This window comes from Aptenodytes patagonicus, chromosome 1 (genome assembly GCF_965638725.1).
Source record: "Aptenodytes patagonicus chromosome 1, bAptPat1.pri.cur, whole genome shotgun sequence".
Lineage (NCBI taxonomy): Eukaryota > Metazoa > Chordata > Aves > Sphenisciformes > Spheniscidae > Aptenodytes > Aptenodytes patagonicus.
Genome location: NC_134949.1, coordinates 119,348,146 through 119,360,630, shown reverse-complemented (window position 1 = coordinate 119,360,630; position 12,485 = coordinate 119,348,146). Strand labels below are relative to the sequence as shown.

General features: G+C 41.6%; 1 protein-coding gene across 2 annotated transcripts in view; it reads left to right on the top strand.

The window, feature by feature from the left end:
* APP (amyloid beta precursor protein) overlaps nucleotides 1-12,485 on the top strand; it is a 239,861-nt gene that overhangs the window by 173,454 nt on the left and 53,922 nt on the right. For both annotated transcript variants that reach the window (XM_076352421.1, XM_076352429.1), the window contains 3 exons: nucleotides 182-256; nucleotides 1,357-1,515; nucleotides 12,145-12,273. In XM_076352421.1, the coding sequence (XP_076208536.1) occupies nucleotides 182-256; nucleotides 1,357-1,515; nucleotides 12,145-12,273 (363 nt within the window). The remainder of the gene's footprint in view (nucleotides 1-181; nucleotides 257-1,356; nucleotides 1,516-12,144; nucleotides 12,274-12,485) is intronic.

Genomic DNA, 12,485 nt, shown 5'->3' with positions numbered 1-12,485 from the left:
TTTGTTTAATTTAATAACAGGATCCTACCTTTGTTAAATGTTGTAACTGCTTTTTTAATAGAGATAAAAAGAGGAGAGGAATATAAAAAGATGACTGTTGGAGCTGCAGTGCTTGGCTGTTGCAAAGCCCTGAGACAAGAGACGAAAATATGAAAGTCACGCTTCTTGTTTTGTTCGTTAGGTCATGAGAGAGTGGGAAGAGGCAGAACGCCAAGCAAAGAACTTGCCAAAGGCTGACAAGAAAGCTGTTATCCAGGTAAAGGAAAACGCAACCACAACTTTACCCACTGGGACCACAGTTAAAATACAAAGGGTGCTGGATGTGATATAATTTTAAAACCTACTTCTATGGGGATTTAATGTTATTCCCTGCTCTTGCTGTTGCTATTTTTGTTTCCAGCTGTTAGGGGCTGCTGGGTGTCTCTGTATTTTGCAGCCAGTCCCTGGAACAGCAGCACAGGACATCGCTCGTGACTGCGTGGAGGGATAGAATTTCGCTTGAATTGATTTGCTTTCAGTGAGAACTGAAAGCTCTGTTCCCACAGGCCCCTTTCAAAATATAGGCTGTAATAAACTAATATAAGCTGCAGGACTTAAACTCAAAGCGGAGATGGAAAACGTGATTTAAAGAAGAAATCGCCATCAGTTTTATCTGAAAAAAACCCTCAGCCGAAAATTATTTTATGCAAAATTATACTATAATTCAAAAATTCTGACAAGCCAGACACTCCTTGAATCCCACTGTGGCTGTCAGGTATTATTCAGTACTGCTAGAATGATTTCAATGCAAAACTATAAAAAGGTAATGTTCAGAACCAGATTGCATCGCACATTAGATCCCACAGCTTTGCTCTCTGCATTTTACCCAGTCAATCTTTTCCTTTATTGGAATAAGTTTGGGCTCAATTTTTCTTCGTGGTGGCCAGTTTATAAGAAATTATAGTGACACTGTTCAAGTTGGAATTCCCCCCCCCCCCCCATGTAGATTTGCTCATGAAGTCATGTTGATGGCTAGTGATGGCAGGGGGTGTATGCTTGCCAAACTCCACCCTCCTCTAGGCACAATTCTCTAGCGCTGAACCACTGTCTCGGGGCAAATGAAGGATCCACTGGTGGTTGTGCTGAATATGTCAGGAATATTTGATTAGATTCATAAAATATGGCCAGGTGTTCAGGAATACAGGGCATCAGCAGTTCCCACTGAAATCAGTAACAATGTGTTCAGTGCAGAGTTCCTGAGAGCCGAGCTAGACTGACATGGAGAAAGATTTTGGTGGTTTGCAGACGGAGGTGTTCACGTCTGCTGGTCTCTGCTGATGTCTTCACTGTTCCTGTTGTGATGGATGTTTTTTTCAGCATTTCCAGGAGAAAGTGGAATCACTGGAACAAGAAGCAGCAAATGAAAGACAACAGCTGGTGGAGACTCATATGGCACGGGTGGAAGCCATGCTGAATGACCGTCGCCGCATTGCTCTGGAGAACTATATCACAGCCCTGCAGACTGTCCCGCCCAGGGTAAGTGCAATACCACAAGCTCTGTCAGCTGTGTCAAAATCACTGTAGTTGTCCTGGGGAAAAAGGTGTGTCCAGGTACAGTCCGGCTATGGAGCAGTGAGTGTGTTCCCCGTGCAAGAGCTACTACAGCAGACAGCTAGTTTGAAAGTTAAAATTTTAGACTTTGTGTGTACAGAAATGTAGGCACAAGCACACCCCCCCGTACATACCTGTAGGTGGGTAGATACATACATAAAGATACTTCAGCAAATAACATGGAAGTGATTTGGTTGTCAGAAATGGTAGCCATTCACAGATCCTGCAGAAGGATGATGAAGCATCCCTCCAAGTGATGCACAGTAGGATACTTCATCCTGTCAAGATGGAGCTTAAGGATGAGGGTGGTTGTGATTTTCTGTTTTGTTTGTTGAATTGTTGAAATGTTTGGTGAAGGATCTCATGAGCATTGTTGGATGGCGTGAAGATAGCACACTAGCAATTCGAAGTTGTCTGTGTTGGATGTGATGGCTATTGGTGGGTGTAAACACTAAGTTCAGAATGTGGATTTAATGGAATTTTTAATGACTCCATATCTGTGGTGTTTGTATTCAATACCAAAATAACTGGTCTGTGACCTCCAGAAGTAGACAATCTACACAAATACTGTGGGAAAAGTCCAATGTTTTATATACCTCTCGCCTCTTGGACACTTCCTAGATGGAAAAAACATTATGTTACTGAAAGACTTTTGGGTCAGCAGTGTAAGATGTAGCCATTACATCCTGAATTTGGTCTCACAGGGAATTACATCAATATGGCTAACCTGGAAAAATTACATGTTTTAAGTGAATTTCCTTCTGCAGAGAAACCTGCATATTCAGTGAGCATGGAAAAGTGATCATCATCTTAATTCTTTATCATCATCAAACTTTTTTCTCCACCCCATGGTGCAAAACTCTTGTTTTTACCATGTGCCAAGTAAAAGAAAAATCTTTTACTTAGGTAAAAGTGTCATGGGGAAACTTCAGAGTAGTTGTATGAAGAGTTAGTCTGTATTTTGCAACATAGTAATTTGTGGAAATGAAGCTAGTCTGTATTACATTGGTAGAGGAGGATGTTTGGTCTCAGTGTGAGATGCATATTGTAACCTCTGACTGTTGTGAGGGTTTTGGGTAGTTCACCTAAGATATGATTTCACATTTGGCTTTAGCCAATCAGCTGTTGCTGTAAAGTTGAGCCTCGTGCAAATGTAATCCTGTCTGAAAAGTATCCCAGAAAAATGATTTGTTTTCAAGTTGTGTGTGGGTCAGGCTGACAGCTTGGTTCTGCAGGTATCTGGGGTTGTGGAAGGTGAAGATGGGGACCACACATAACAGCAGAATGGTCTCTAGAGCTGCCAAAATGTGCAACTTCATTCCTAGCACAAGGGAACTCGACCTTCTGTGTTTATGGAACACAGATGACATTGCCACTGCAAAAAAAAAAAGTGAACTTCAACTGCAGAACACTAAGGGGCAAAAATGTTAACACCAACTTTGGGACCAGAAAAACCTGCATTTTATGCTTGGGTTGCTTGTAGTCAGCTCCCAGGACATTTAAATTAATAATACGTTTACTGCGTCAATGGGAGAGCATCAGGCCTGAAAGGCTGTGTCAAAGAACACTGTTTGATACATGACTCCAGCAGAAGTAAGTTTTGAAGGTACTGTTAAAAGACTGAGGTGCATCCTATATTGTGTCCCTATAAAAGCTAATCATTCTGAAAGGAGCAGGCAGCAAGCATGGAGGTAACATCAGCTGAAGTTGCTACCAAACAGGGATTCATCTCAAAACTAATGGTGGTGAACAGTTTAAAGAATAATGTCTTTCAACAGTTTCTTTGCCAGTCTTGTTGATGGTACTGTCCTTGCCTCAGCATTTTTTGTGTGCTCTGTAGTTACTGACAGTTCAGGCATGTAACTCTGAACTGCTGGTCAGATGTGTGCCAAAGCTCATGAAAAAAACTGACCTTGAATTCAGCAGGAGGATTTGCCTGGTTCTATTGTGGGGCAGAGGGTGAAACCTGAGGAGTGATTGATGATAGCTGAACGGCCTAATGAATGAATCCAGTCTGCAAACTGCTTTGCAGGATATGGAGCCAGAAATCCAAATACACTGTAAATCCAAACTGTGGCTGCCTAGCCAAAGAGAAAATGGGATTAATGGAAAATTCAACTCTGATGCCCTAGCTATATTTCTGTCTGGCGGTTCCCTAGTAAACTAAAAGTACATTTGATGCAATTGTGTTGTCTTTGGGAGAGCAGGTCATAACCTTACTGGTGACTTGTTAAGTAGTCTTACAAAAGGGAGGTTCTTCTGGAGTTCTCCAAAAATATTTTTAAGAACCCCCTTCCACAGCCTGCTTCAAATTGCATGGTTTGCTATTAGTATGTTTACTACAGAAGTAAATTCTGAATATTTAAAGTGATGGAGTCTCTTTCTCTAAAGTTATAAGGACAGAATTTGGGTTTAAATTGAAAAATTAAGTTAGGCTTTTTTACTGAAGTGCATGTCTTCTGCACACAGCTAGGGGGGTTACCGTAAGTCTGGTGTGTGTATATAATGTATAGATGTGTGTGTGTGCAAAACGTATTTTCCATGTGCTGTTTAATCACTTGGACATACTGCCTTGTACTTGAATTTGAACATTTCCCAAGATTTTTTGGACTTCTGGCAGACGACTTAAGCAGCAGGATTTCATTTTGCTTTTTGATGTCTAGAAATCCATGACCAGTTTTTGTCTGCAGATCAGTTATAGGAACACAGTGGGTCTGGCACTCCCGGTGCCATCAGACTCATCATGGACATGGTGCACGGTTCTCCATGAGTGTCGAAATCCTGATCCACTGGGAACTCCTGTTTTCTATATGTATACAGATTATGTGGTGCTTGTGTTCAAGGCGTAGCCTTTTCAGGGGAGCTGAAGAGAAACTTCCTCTGGCTTGGAAAGTCTTTGAACTATGGACAGGGGGAAGCTGGAAGGCTATGTGAGGAGAAGTAGCCTCATCCAGCAAGTGAAAACCATTTACTTGCTCCTTTGGAGGAGGCTTTCCTTGTAGGATAGCAAGATATGGGACTAGGAGAACTTTTGGTCTGGGCCAGTAGTGTAGTCATTATGTTCTTATACGTGCCTAGAAAATCAGTGGTTTTCAGTGCCATTCTACCTAAAACTACAAAATTCTGGGAATCCTTTATGAATAGCTTCTGTAGGAGACCAAAAACTTTAACTGCAGGTTTTTTCAGGTGTTATGCCGATGATTGCCCAATGCAAGTGTCAGAGGAGTGATTCAGGGTACCACTGGGCAGCAAGGGAGCCACAAGCATATAGAGATGAAACTGCATAGCAAATTTGAGCAAAACCAAGTATTTGCACTGTTGTTCTGTTCCCGGAAGCATTGTCATGCAGGCTGCCCAGAAACTTAAAATTTGATCCTCATTCCTGATGCAGCTTAGCTGTGCTGCTATACTTTGTTGCCTTTGAAAATGGGGTGCAGCTGTTCAGTATCCAGTGTCAAAATACTGTATTGTTTCATCCTGCTTGATGGCCTTACTACAGAAAAGGAGGATTAGTGGCAGCTGGAACCAATATGCCTCTAGTTTTTAAAACAGTTGGAAATTTTCCCCTTCATTTTGCAAGTTAAATAGAGGAATTCAAATCCATCATTCTCTGTGAGCAGGTTGATTCTATAATTTGTTTATATTCCTTCTTTCACGTGGATGTCAATTTTTGCTGGATTTATGTCTCCCTGTTGTAATCTTCATTGGTAAGAGATGCACATTCTCTGTGGGAAGCCGGGGGGGGGCAAAGAGAAGCAGAAAAGAAATCCAGCTCCTAGTGGTGAAGTAAAGGGTTTCAGAACAAGGAAACATACAGGAAAACTTAGAAAGGTGATTAATTAACCTCCTTACTTTGCACATAGAGTAAAGTGAGCATATAATGATTAAAATCAGTTTTAAATGCTTCTCTTCTAATTCGTCACTATTTTACTGAAATGTAAATTATTGCCAAACAGAGCAGGATCGTTAGGATCAACCCTAGCATGTACCTTAATCCATTTGAATTCTTTTGCCGTGGTTTTTTCTTGTTGCCCTCAGAATTTGCTCTGGTACCTTTTGTGCTATGGGAGCAGTGTCTGTTCATACGGAAAGAGCACAGTGCAGGCTGAAACTAGTTGAGTTTGGCTATTTGGACGTGGAAGAGGGATCTGCAGAGGGGCCCTTACTCAGTGCCTCTGCATTTGGGAAGCTCAAAGCCTTTCCTGAGTCCAACGAGGTCGCTGTGGAAATATGCAGTTGGAGGCAGGCCAAAGCGTCGCTGCTGATCTAGTGATAAAAATCCTCCTGTGCAGTAGGAAAGAGCAGTCCAGCTCTAATACTCCACCCTTTAGCTCCGCTCCTCTAAACCCATAAACTTACAGCTGTGGAATTTCTCACATACACTTAATTTGGTAGGATTTTGTGAAATAGACAGCATGGATTTCAGCTCTGCTTTTAAACCAGGTCAGACTTCGAGAAATGTGGTCGTCTAACTCCATTTTCCAGCAGCTTCTGAGGCTTTTATGTGAATAAAACCAGACTGTCTTGTTTTTTCCCCAGTCTGTGGGCTTGAGCATATGGTATAGTCATACACCTAGGCTTGCTGGTAGGTTTTTTTTGTACAAGCGAACTAAAGACAGAAGAGGCAATTCCAGATGGGTATTAAGTTCTGCAAAACCATGGCAGGTTCATTATATCTAAAATGCAAAGTTTCAAAAGAGTGACCAGAAACAAAATTTGTCTTAATTTGCCAAAGTTGAGTAAGTTCAAATCCTGAAAAGCAAATAATGAGATTGAATCAAATACCGTTTTCATTTTCTTCTGCCCTAGGAACAGTCCTTGGGGAGGGCAGGCAAAGGCAAGTTTTGAGTACCATTATAGCCATGTATTTGTGATGTGTGGGGTAACATGTTTTCTTATAAATTAGCAGAAGTTATGAGAAGGCATCTTTAACACCACATGAAAGGCAGCTAGATGGGGGTTTAGTTGTGTCTCATCCATGAGCGAAAAGTCTTGCATTCATCCTAGCCAGCCTTTCTTGAATGTTCCTAAAATGAACTACTACGCCTGTGTCAAACATGACCTGCAAGTTAATAACGTAGCAGGTAAAATATGTACCTAATATGGTATACAAGGTATTCCTAATAAGTGAATGAAAAGAAGCAATTGTTGCACATTTCAAGAGCAGTAATCAGAAAAGACTGGTGGTTGATTTTTCTCTAAAGGCAAGAGTAAATAGCACTATACAGCATTGTGAACTTTCCTCTCTGATTTAGAGAGAATTTTGATCAAAATGACAAGCTAGCTCAGAATTTCCCATGGAAGTTCCATGGCACAGAGCCGGGAAGTTGTATTTTAAATACACAGAAGTGCTTTAATATGATTTTTGTGTTGTTTCTCTGTAGTAAGTATTTTGGATTTCCATGGGGAGAGTGTAAATTACATTTGTTGCAATCCAAACTACATTTGATGTTTCCATTTTCCAAGCTCAATGAAATTGCACTGTTTCATCACTCCCTTAAAATCTGAAATAGTAGACTAGGATCAATGTAGAGTTCATGGGGGAGGCATCTGCATGCATATATATTCATATTTATATTTACGTGTATGTATTTCATTTACTAGAAACTGTTTTTCAGGCTTTTTAGATCTCATATATGATTCCTTTATGGGAGTGACCTTATCTCGATGCTGATGCCACCTGAAATAAAGGCACTGAATTACAGAGTCAGCGGGGCTGGAACTCACCACCAGGTAGCCAAGGAGCCATCAGCAGTTTCTACTTCATTTGGGCTTGTGCCTTGTACAGTTGGAAACCTGTTAACCAGCTGTCAGGACTACCAAGTTAAACTTTCAAACCAGGGCATTGCAGTACAGGTCCTTAACTCTGCCCTGCTGCATATTTATATTCACAGAAAGAACTGTCTTCCAAATAAGACAGTAGGTATATTGTCTACAGTTTGGGTAGAAAGCCTAGATAGTCTACGTAGACTGCATACGTAGTCTGTGAATTTGTCTACTGTGTACCAAATGAATACATGCAAGTCCCAACATGCTCACAAAAACTATATATAAAATAATACTTTGACAACATTCTCCAGCATAAACAGGATTTTAAACTAACAACTAAAATATCCATAGATATGAGTATGTCTGTTGGCCTGTCACAGTAGCTTGTGAAAGGGCTTCGATTCATCTGTGCTTAGTTTTAGATAAAAAGTAGGTGTGTGAATCTGCTGAAAAGGGGGAGCTTTGGAATGACTTTCATGGGAGCAAATGGCGTGGCAGTGTATGCTTGAAATAGTCAGAAGCAGCGTGTAACAGCAGCGTTCACACTGCTTCACCCTGCATCGCCCGTCATGCGCCTTGTTAGATGCATTCTGTCTTTTTTTCTGCATTTGCCTAAATAGTGAGTGTGTGCCATGAGACTGAGGACTCATGAAATAATATGCATTCTGAATTTGGTGCTGGATCCTGTTGCTTAGGAAGTCACTGGCCATTTTTGTCACTGGATGAATGACAATCGCCAGCAGCATCGGCCAGGGTGACTAAAAACGTGGGAATAATGGAAGTCATGTTGGGACTATCTTGGTTGCTTTCAGAGGAAGGCCACAAAAAACAAGCCAGCAAAACGAGTACAGACAACTGAAAATAGTGGAATTATTTCATGAGGCTTAGGTAGCCCCTGGTGGCTGATACAAGATAGTTATTCTGCGAGATGTATTTTATTAGATGACTACAGATGTGAATACATTGAGTTTTCCCTGGCAAAACACGCAGCAGAATTTCAGGAGCTAAACCCAGAATTTTTTATGAAGTTTGGTGGTTGGTACATTATTTATGAAGAGCGAGAGGTGCCGAGCTGGCCCTGGGATGTGTCAGCTGTTTGTTCTTCTGCCGTAGACAGTGTTAGAGCTCAGGCCTCGGGAACTTAATTTAGCTGATAATAGCACCACTTTCATTTATAATTTAATCTGAAGGTTCCTGCCTAGGGTCAAAGTAATAGACAGCTGTGTATATAATAGCTTCAGACACAGGGTCTGACTGTATCTCCTCAGGTTGTGGAGCCTTCCCTCACCTCTGTGCTTGACTGTTCACGGTGGCCCCTCTGCTCATCACAAGAGTTCATATCACTGCTCAGTGTACTAGATTTGGGGGCGAATCCTGCTGAAAGTATCTCTGCAAAAAGTGCTTGTATGTGTGGGATTTTTAAGCAGAACCATTTTACTCCATAATGACATTTAAAGGAAAATTTAATACATTACAGAGGTGGGACTTGGGGTGAGAGGTACTTTTGCTGATACGGAAATTTCTTAAAACTGTGCAAGCAGTAGGTCTACAGTTCTAGGCATTAAGGAGAAAATGATCAATTTTTTTTTTTTCCTATTAAAGTTACATTCAGCTCTAAAACTTGGTCCTTATTTATGGTAACTGCCACACTCAGGTATGCAAAGCCCAGTGGAGAGCTGTCATTGCCCGTCACCAGCTCTGGCAGTTCAGGCCTTCAGCCACGGCCCTGAACCTGTGAGGCAGTAGCATTGCAAAGTTATTGGGAAGGTTGGAGGTCTGACTTGATCCAGTGCGACTGGGACTTTGGGTAGTTATGTCTACCTACATACAGCAAGTTTCTAGTGTGGTTTTTTTTTTGCTTGAGAAAAAGCAAAGTCGCTGCCCCTGTAAGGAAACACCTTGCATTTAATATTCTTTCTGCATTGTCCTATACTTGAATTAAGTTTTCTGCTGCCATCACAGGAAGATTTCTTGGCCAGACGTGCTAGAGGCGAGCATATCCATGTCCCCTTTATAGTGATAAGTTTGGGGCACTTTGCAGTGTTACAAAAGGCACTAAAGGAGGGCCAGTTTACCCAAGAGACTATTGCTGTTAGTGGTATTTGACAGGTATTTTCAAGATTGTTATCCTATTAACAAATCTGCTTCTGACTCTTAATGTAAAAGTTTCATTGACATATTGCAGTGAATACTGAGGGAAAACAAAAAATATACCTTTCTGGTGTTAGACATGACACTTAAATTGGAGTATCTCTTGAAGAAATAGAAATTAATCCTTTCCTCTCTAATCTGCCTGAACCTGCTATCTTGATGTGTCTTGGGAGCAAGGAAAGCTGAAGTGTCAGGAAAGGTAACAACATTTTCTGTCTTCAAAATTTTCTTGTTGTTAAGCTTTCTGGTCTTCTAGCCTTTATTCCTACAAAGCTTTACAGTTGGCATTTCAGCTTGTTTTGCCATTACCATAATGTTGTGAGGATTACTTACTTTCCAACATTTGTCCACAGTTTCTTGCAACTTGATCCCAGCATGCTTGGCTTTTGGGGCTTGGGGTTATTTTCCTCATGAATGAATTTTCAGTCATGGAGCCACTAAGTTTAATCCTTTGGTGGGGAATAGCTTCACATCTCTCTATTTCTATCTGACAAATCTTCTTCAAATAACCTTTGTTGTACTGTCCAAGGACATTTTTAAATCTGTTGCTTCTCTTAAGCTGAAGAGATTCTTAAATCTTTGAGCTCCGTACCTTAGTATTCATCTCTTGTGTAAATGTTAAACTAGTTTAGGCTCTATATTTGTCCGTGAATCTAAGTCGTCTTAAAGCTTCAACTTCACCCACGGTTCTTCCTGCTTTGGAAAGCTGTGCACGGAGCCTCTGGTGCTTATTTTATCACTTCCCCACCCTCTTCCCTGTATCCCTGCCAGTGCCCAGACCAGCTGTTCACCGTTTCCGCTCATTCTTTAATCTACTGCACAATAAGGTCACCTTTCCCTTTCTTCTCACCTGCCTCAGCTTCGTGCTTTTCACTGCTCGGTAGCTTCAGGTAGGATGCACAAGCACAACAGCACAAGCAGAGTTGGGGCGGGGTGTGTGGGGGGGTGGATTTCCAGAATCCATCATAAACACTGAGTTAAAAATGAATGTCTTAGCTGAAAGCTAGAGAACACTTCCCTGTTTTGGCACTGTATTATTGTACAGAGTAGGAAAGTACATAAAAACACACATATCTTAGTCTTCACTGCTCTGCTATCAGTCTCTCTATATTTTCATGTTCCCTTCAGCTTTTCTTTGTTCGTATTCAGTTACATGCCTTAAGGCATATATTTAATAGTTTTTACTAATTAAAATCACCTGCAATATATACATAGGCTAAGATTTTTACAAAATCTGGCACCCAAGCTAAGTACCTTCAGAAGAACCAAGTAGGTCGCCCTTTTTTTAAGTTTTGCAGTCAAGTCTGATATTATTCTTTGGCTTCGACAGAGCAGTGCTTTCACATCGTCTTCTGTGCAGCTGTTGGGTTAGTTACCTTCTGATTTGAATCTGAATGTGTGCATTCAGTTTACTGTTGATAAAACCACTTGTAATCTTTTTTGTTGCTAAAGTTTAACTGTAGTTGACAGATGTTGATACTGGTTGAGTATTCAGCATAGTAAAGTGTACATGGGGAATCTTTGAAACGCTTCCAATGTGCAGGTTTTGGGGAATCTTCTGGGATGGATTTGCCTGGTGGTGGTGAAGGTTGCAAAACTGGGAGCTTGGATCATGGGGGCTTCCTCAGTTGAGGGAGAGGAGAAGTAGAGTCTGATGGAGAGAATGGAAGCAAAGCCCAAGGAAATTGATGTTGGGTGTCCATTAACTAGCATACTAAGGTGACACTTGCTGTCTTGTTGGGGCAATAGTATAGCAGTTAGACAAGGAAATACAACAGCCAAACTTCCCCTTAGGGTCAGAGAGGAAATCTGAATGCCATCCCCAGGGACCGTATCTACTACCTACAACTACTGTACAACAGTGAATCCTGCTGAATGGGTTGGGTGAGTGGATGTTCCTTATAGTAGTGTCCTGGTTTCGGCTGGGATAGAGTTAATTTCCTTCCTAGTTGCTGGTATAGGGCTGTGTTTTGGATTTAGCCTGAGAATAATGTGATAACACACCGATGTTTTAGTTGTTGCTAAGCAGTGATTATACTAAGTCAAGAATGTTTCAGCTTCCCATGCTGTGCAAGTGAGGAGGTGCACAAGAAGCTGGGAGGGAGCACAGCCAGGACAGCTGACCCAAACTGGCCAAAGGGATATTCCATACCATGTGACGTCATGCTCAGTATATAAGCTGGTGGGAGTTGGCTGGGGGGCAGCAATCGCTGCTCGGGGACTGGCTGGGCATCGATCGGTGGGTGGTGAGCGGTTGCATCACTTGTTTTTCCTTGGTTTTGTCCGTCCGTCCGTCCCCCCTTTGTTTTCCTTTTCATTACAATTTATTATTATTTTATTTTATTTCAATTATTAAACTCTTCTTATCTCAACCCACGAGTTTTCTTACTTTTGCTCTTCCGATTCTCTCCCCCATCCCACTGGGGGGGGTGGGCGGGGTGAGTGACTGGCTGTGTGGTGCTTGGTTGCCGACTGGGGTTAAGCCGCGACAAGTAGTCAGACCTGCCTTCAGAAGATAGCTGCAGGCACCGGCTGGCCAAGTGCTTTTGGTTTGGGATACATCTCCAGTGCAAGGAACTAAAACGTGTTGTTTTAAACTAAACTGATTTTTTTTTCCCTATTTCTTCCCTGTAGCCTCGTCACGTATTCAACATGCTGAAGAAGTACGTGCGTGCTGAGCAGAAGGACAGGCAGCATACTCTCAAACACTTCGAACATGTCCGCATGGTAGACCCAAAGAAAGCTGCCCAAATCAGATCTCAGGTAATCTCCACTGAGTGTTAATGGGGTCATGTTTGTTCATAACCACTGTGAAGTTTATGTCAACCTATTTTTTAAAAAATACCTGACTTTTCTGTGGCCAGCTTTACATGCAATAAAAAATAACCTGCATTCCAGCAGAAGATTAAGACAAAATGATGTAGGAGTAGGGTGGGTATAATTTGTCTTCCGAGAAGAACTGAAAAGCAGGTTTT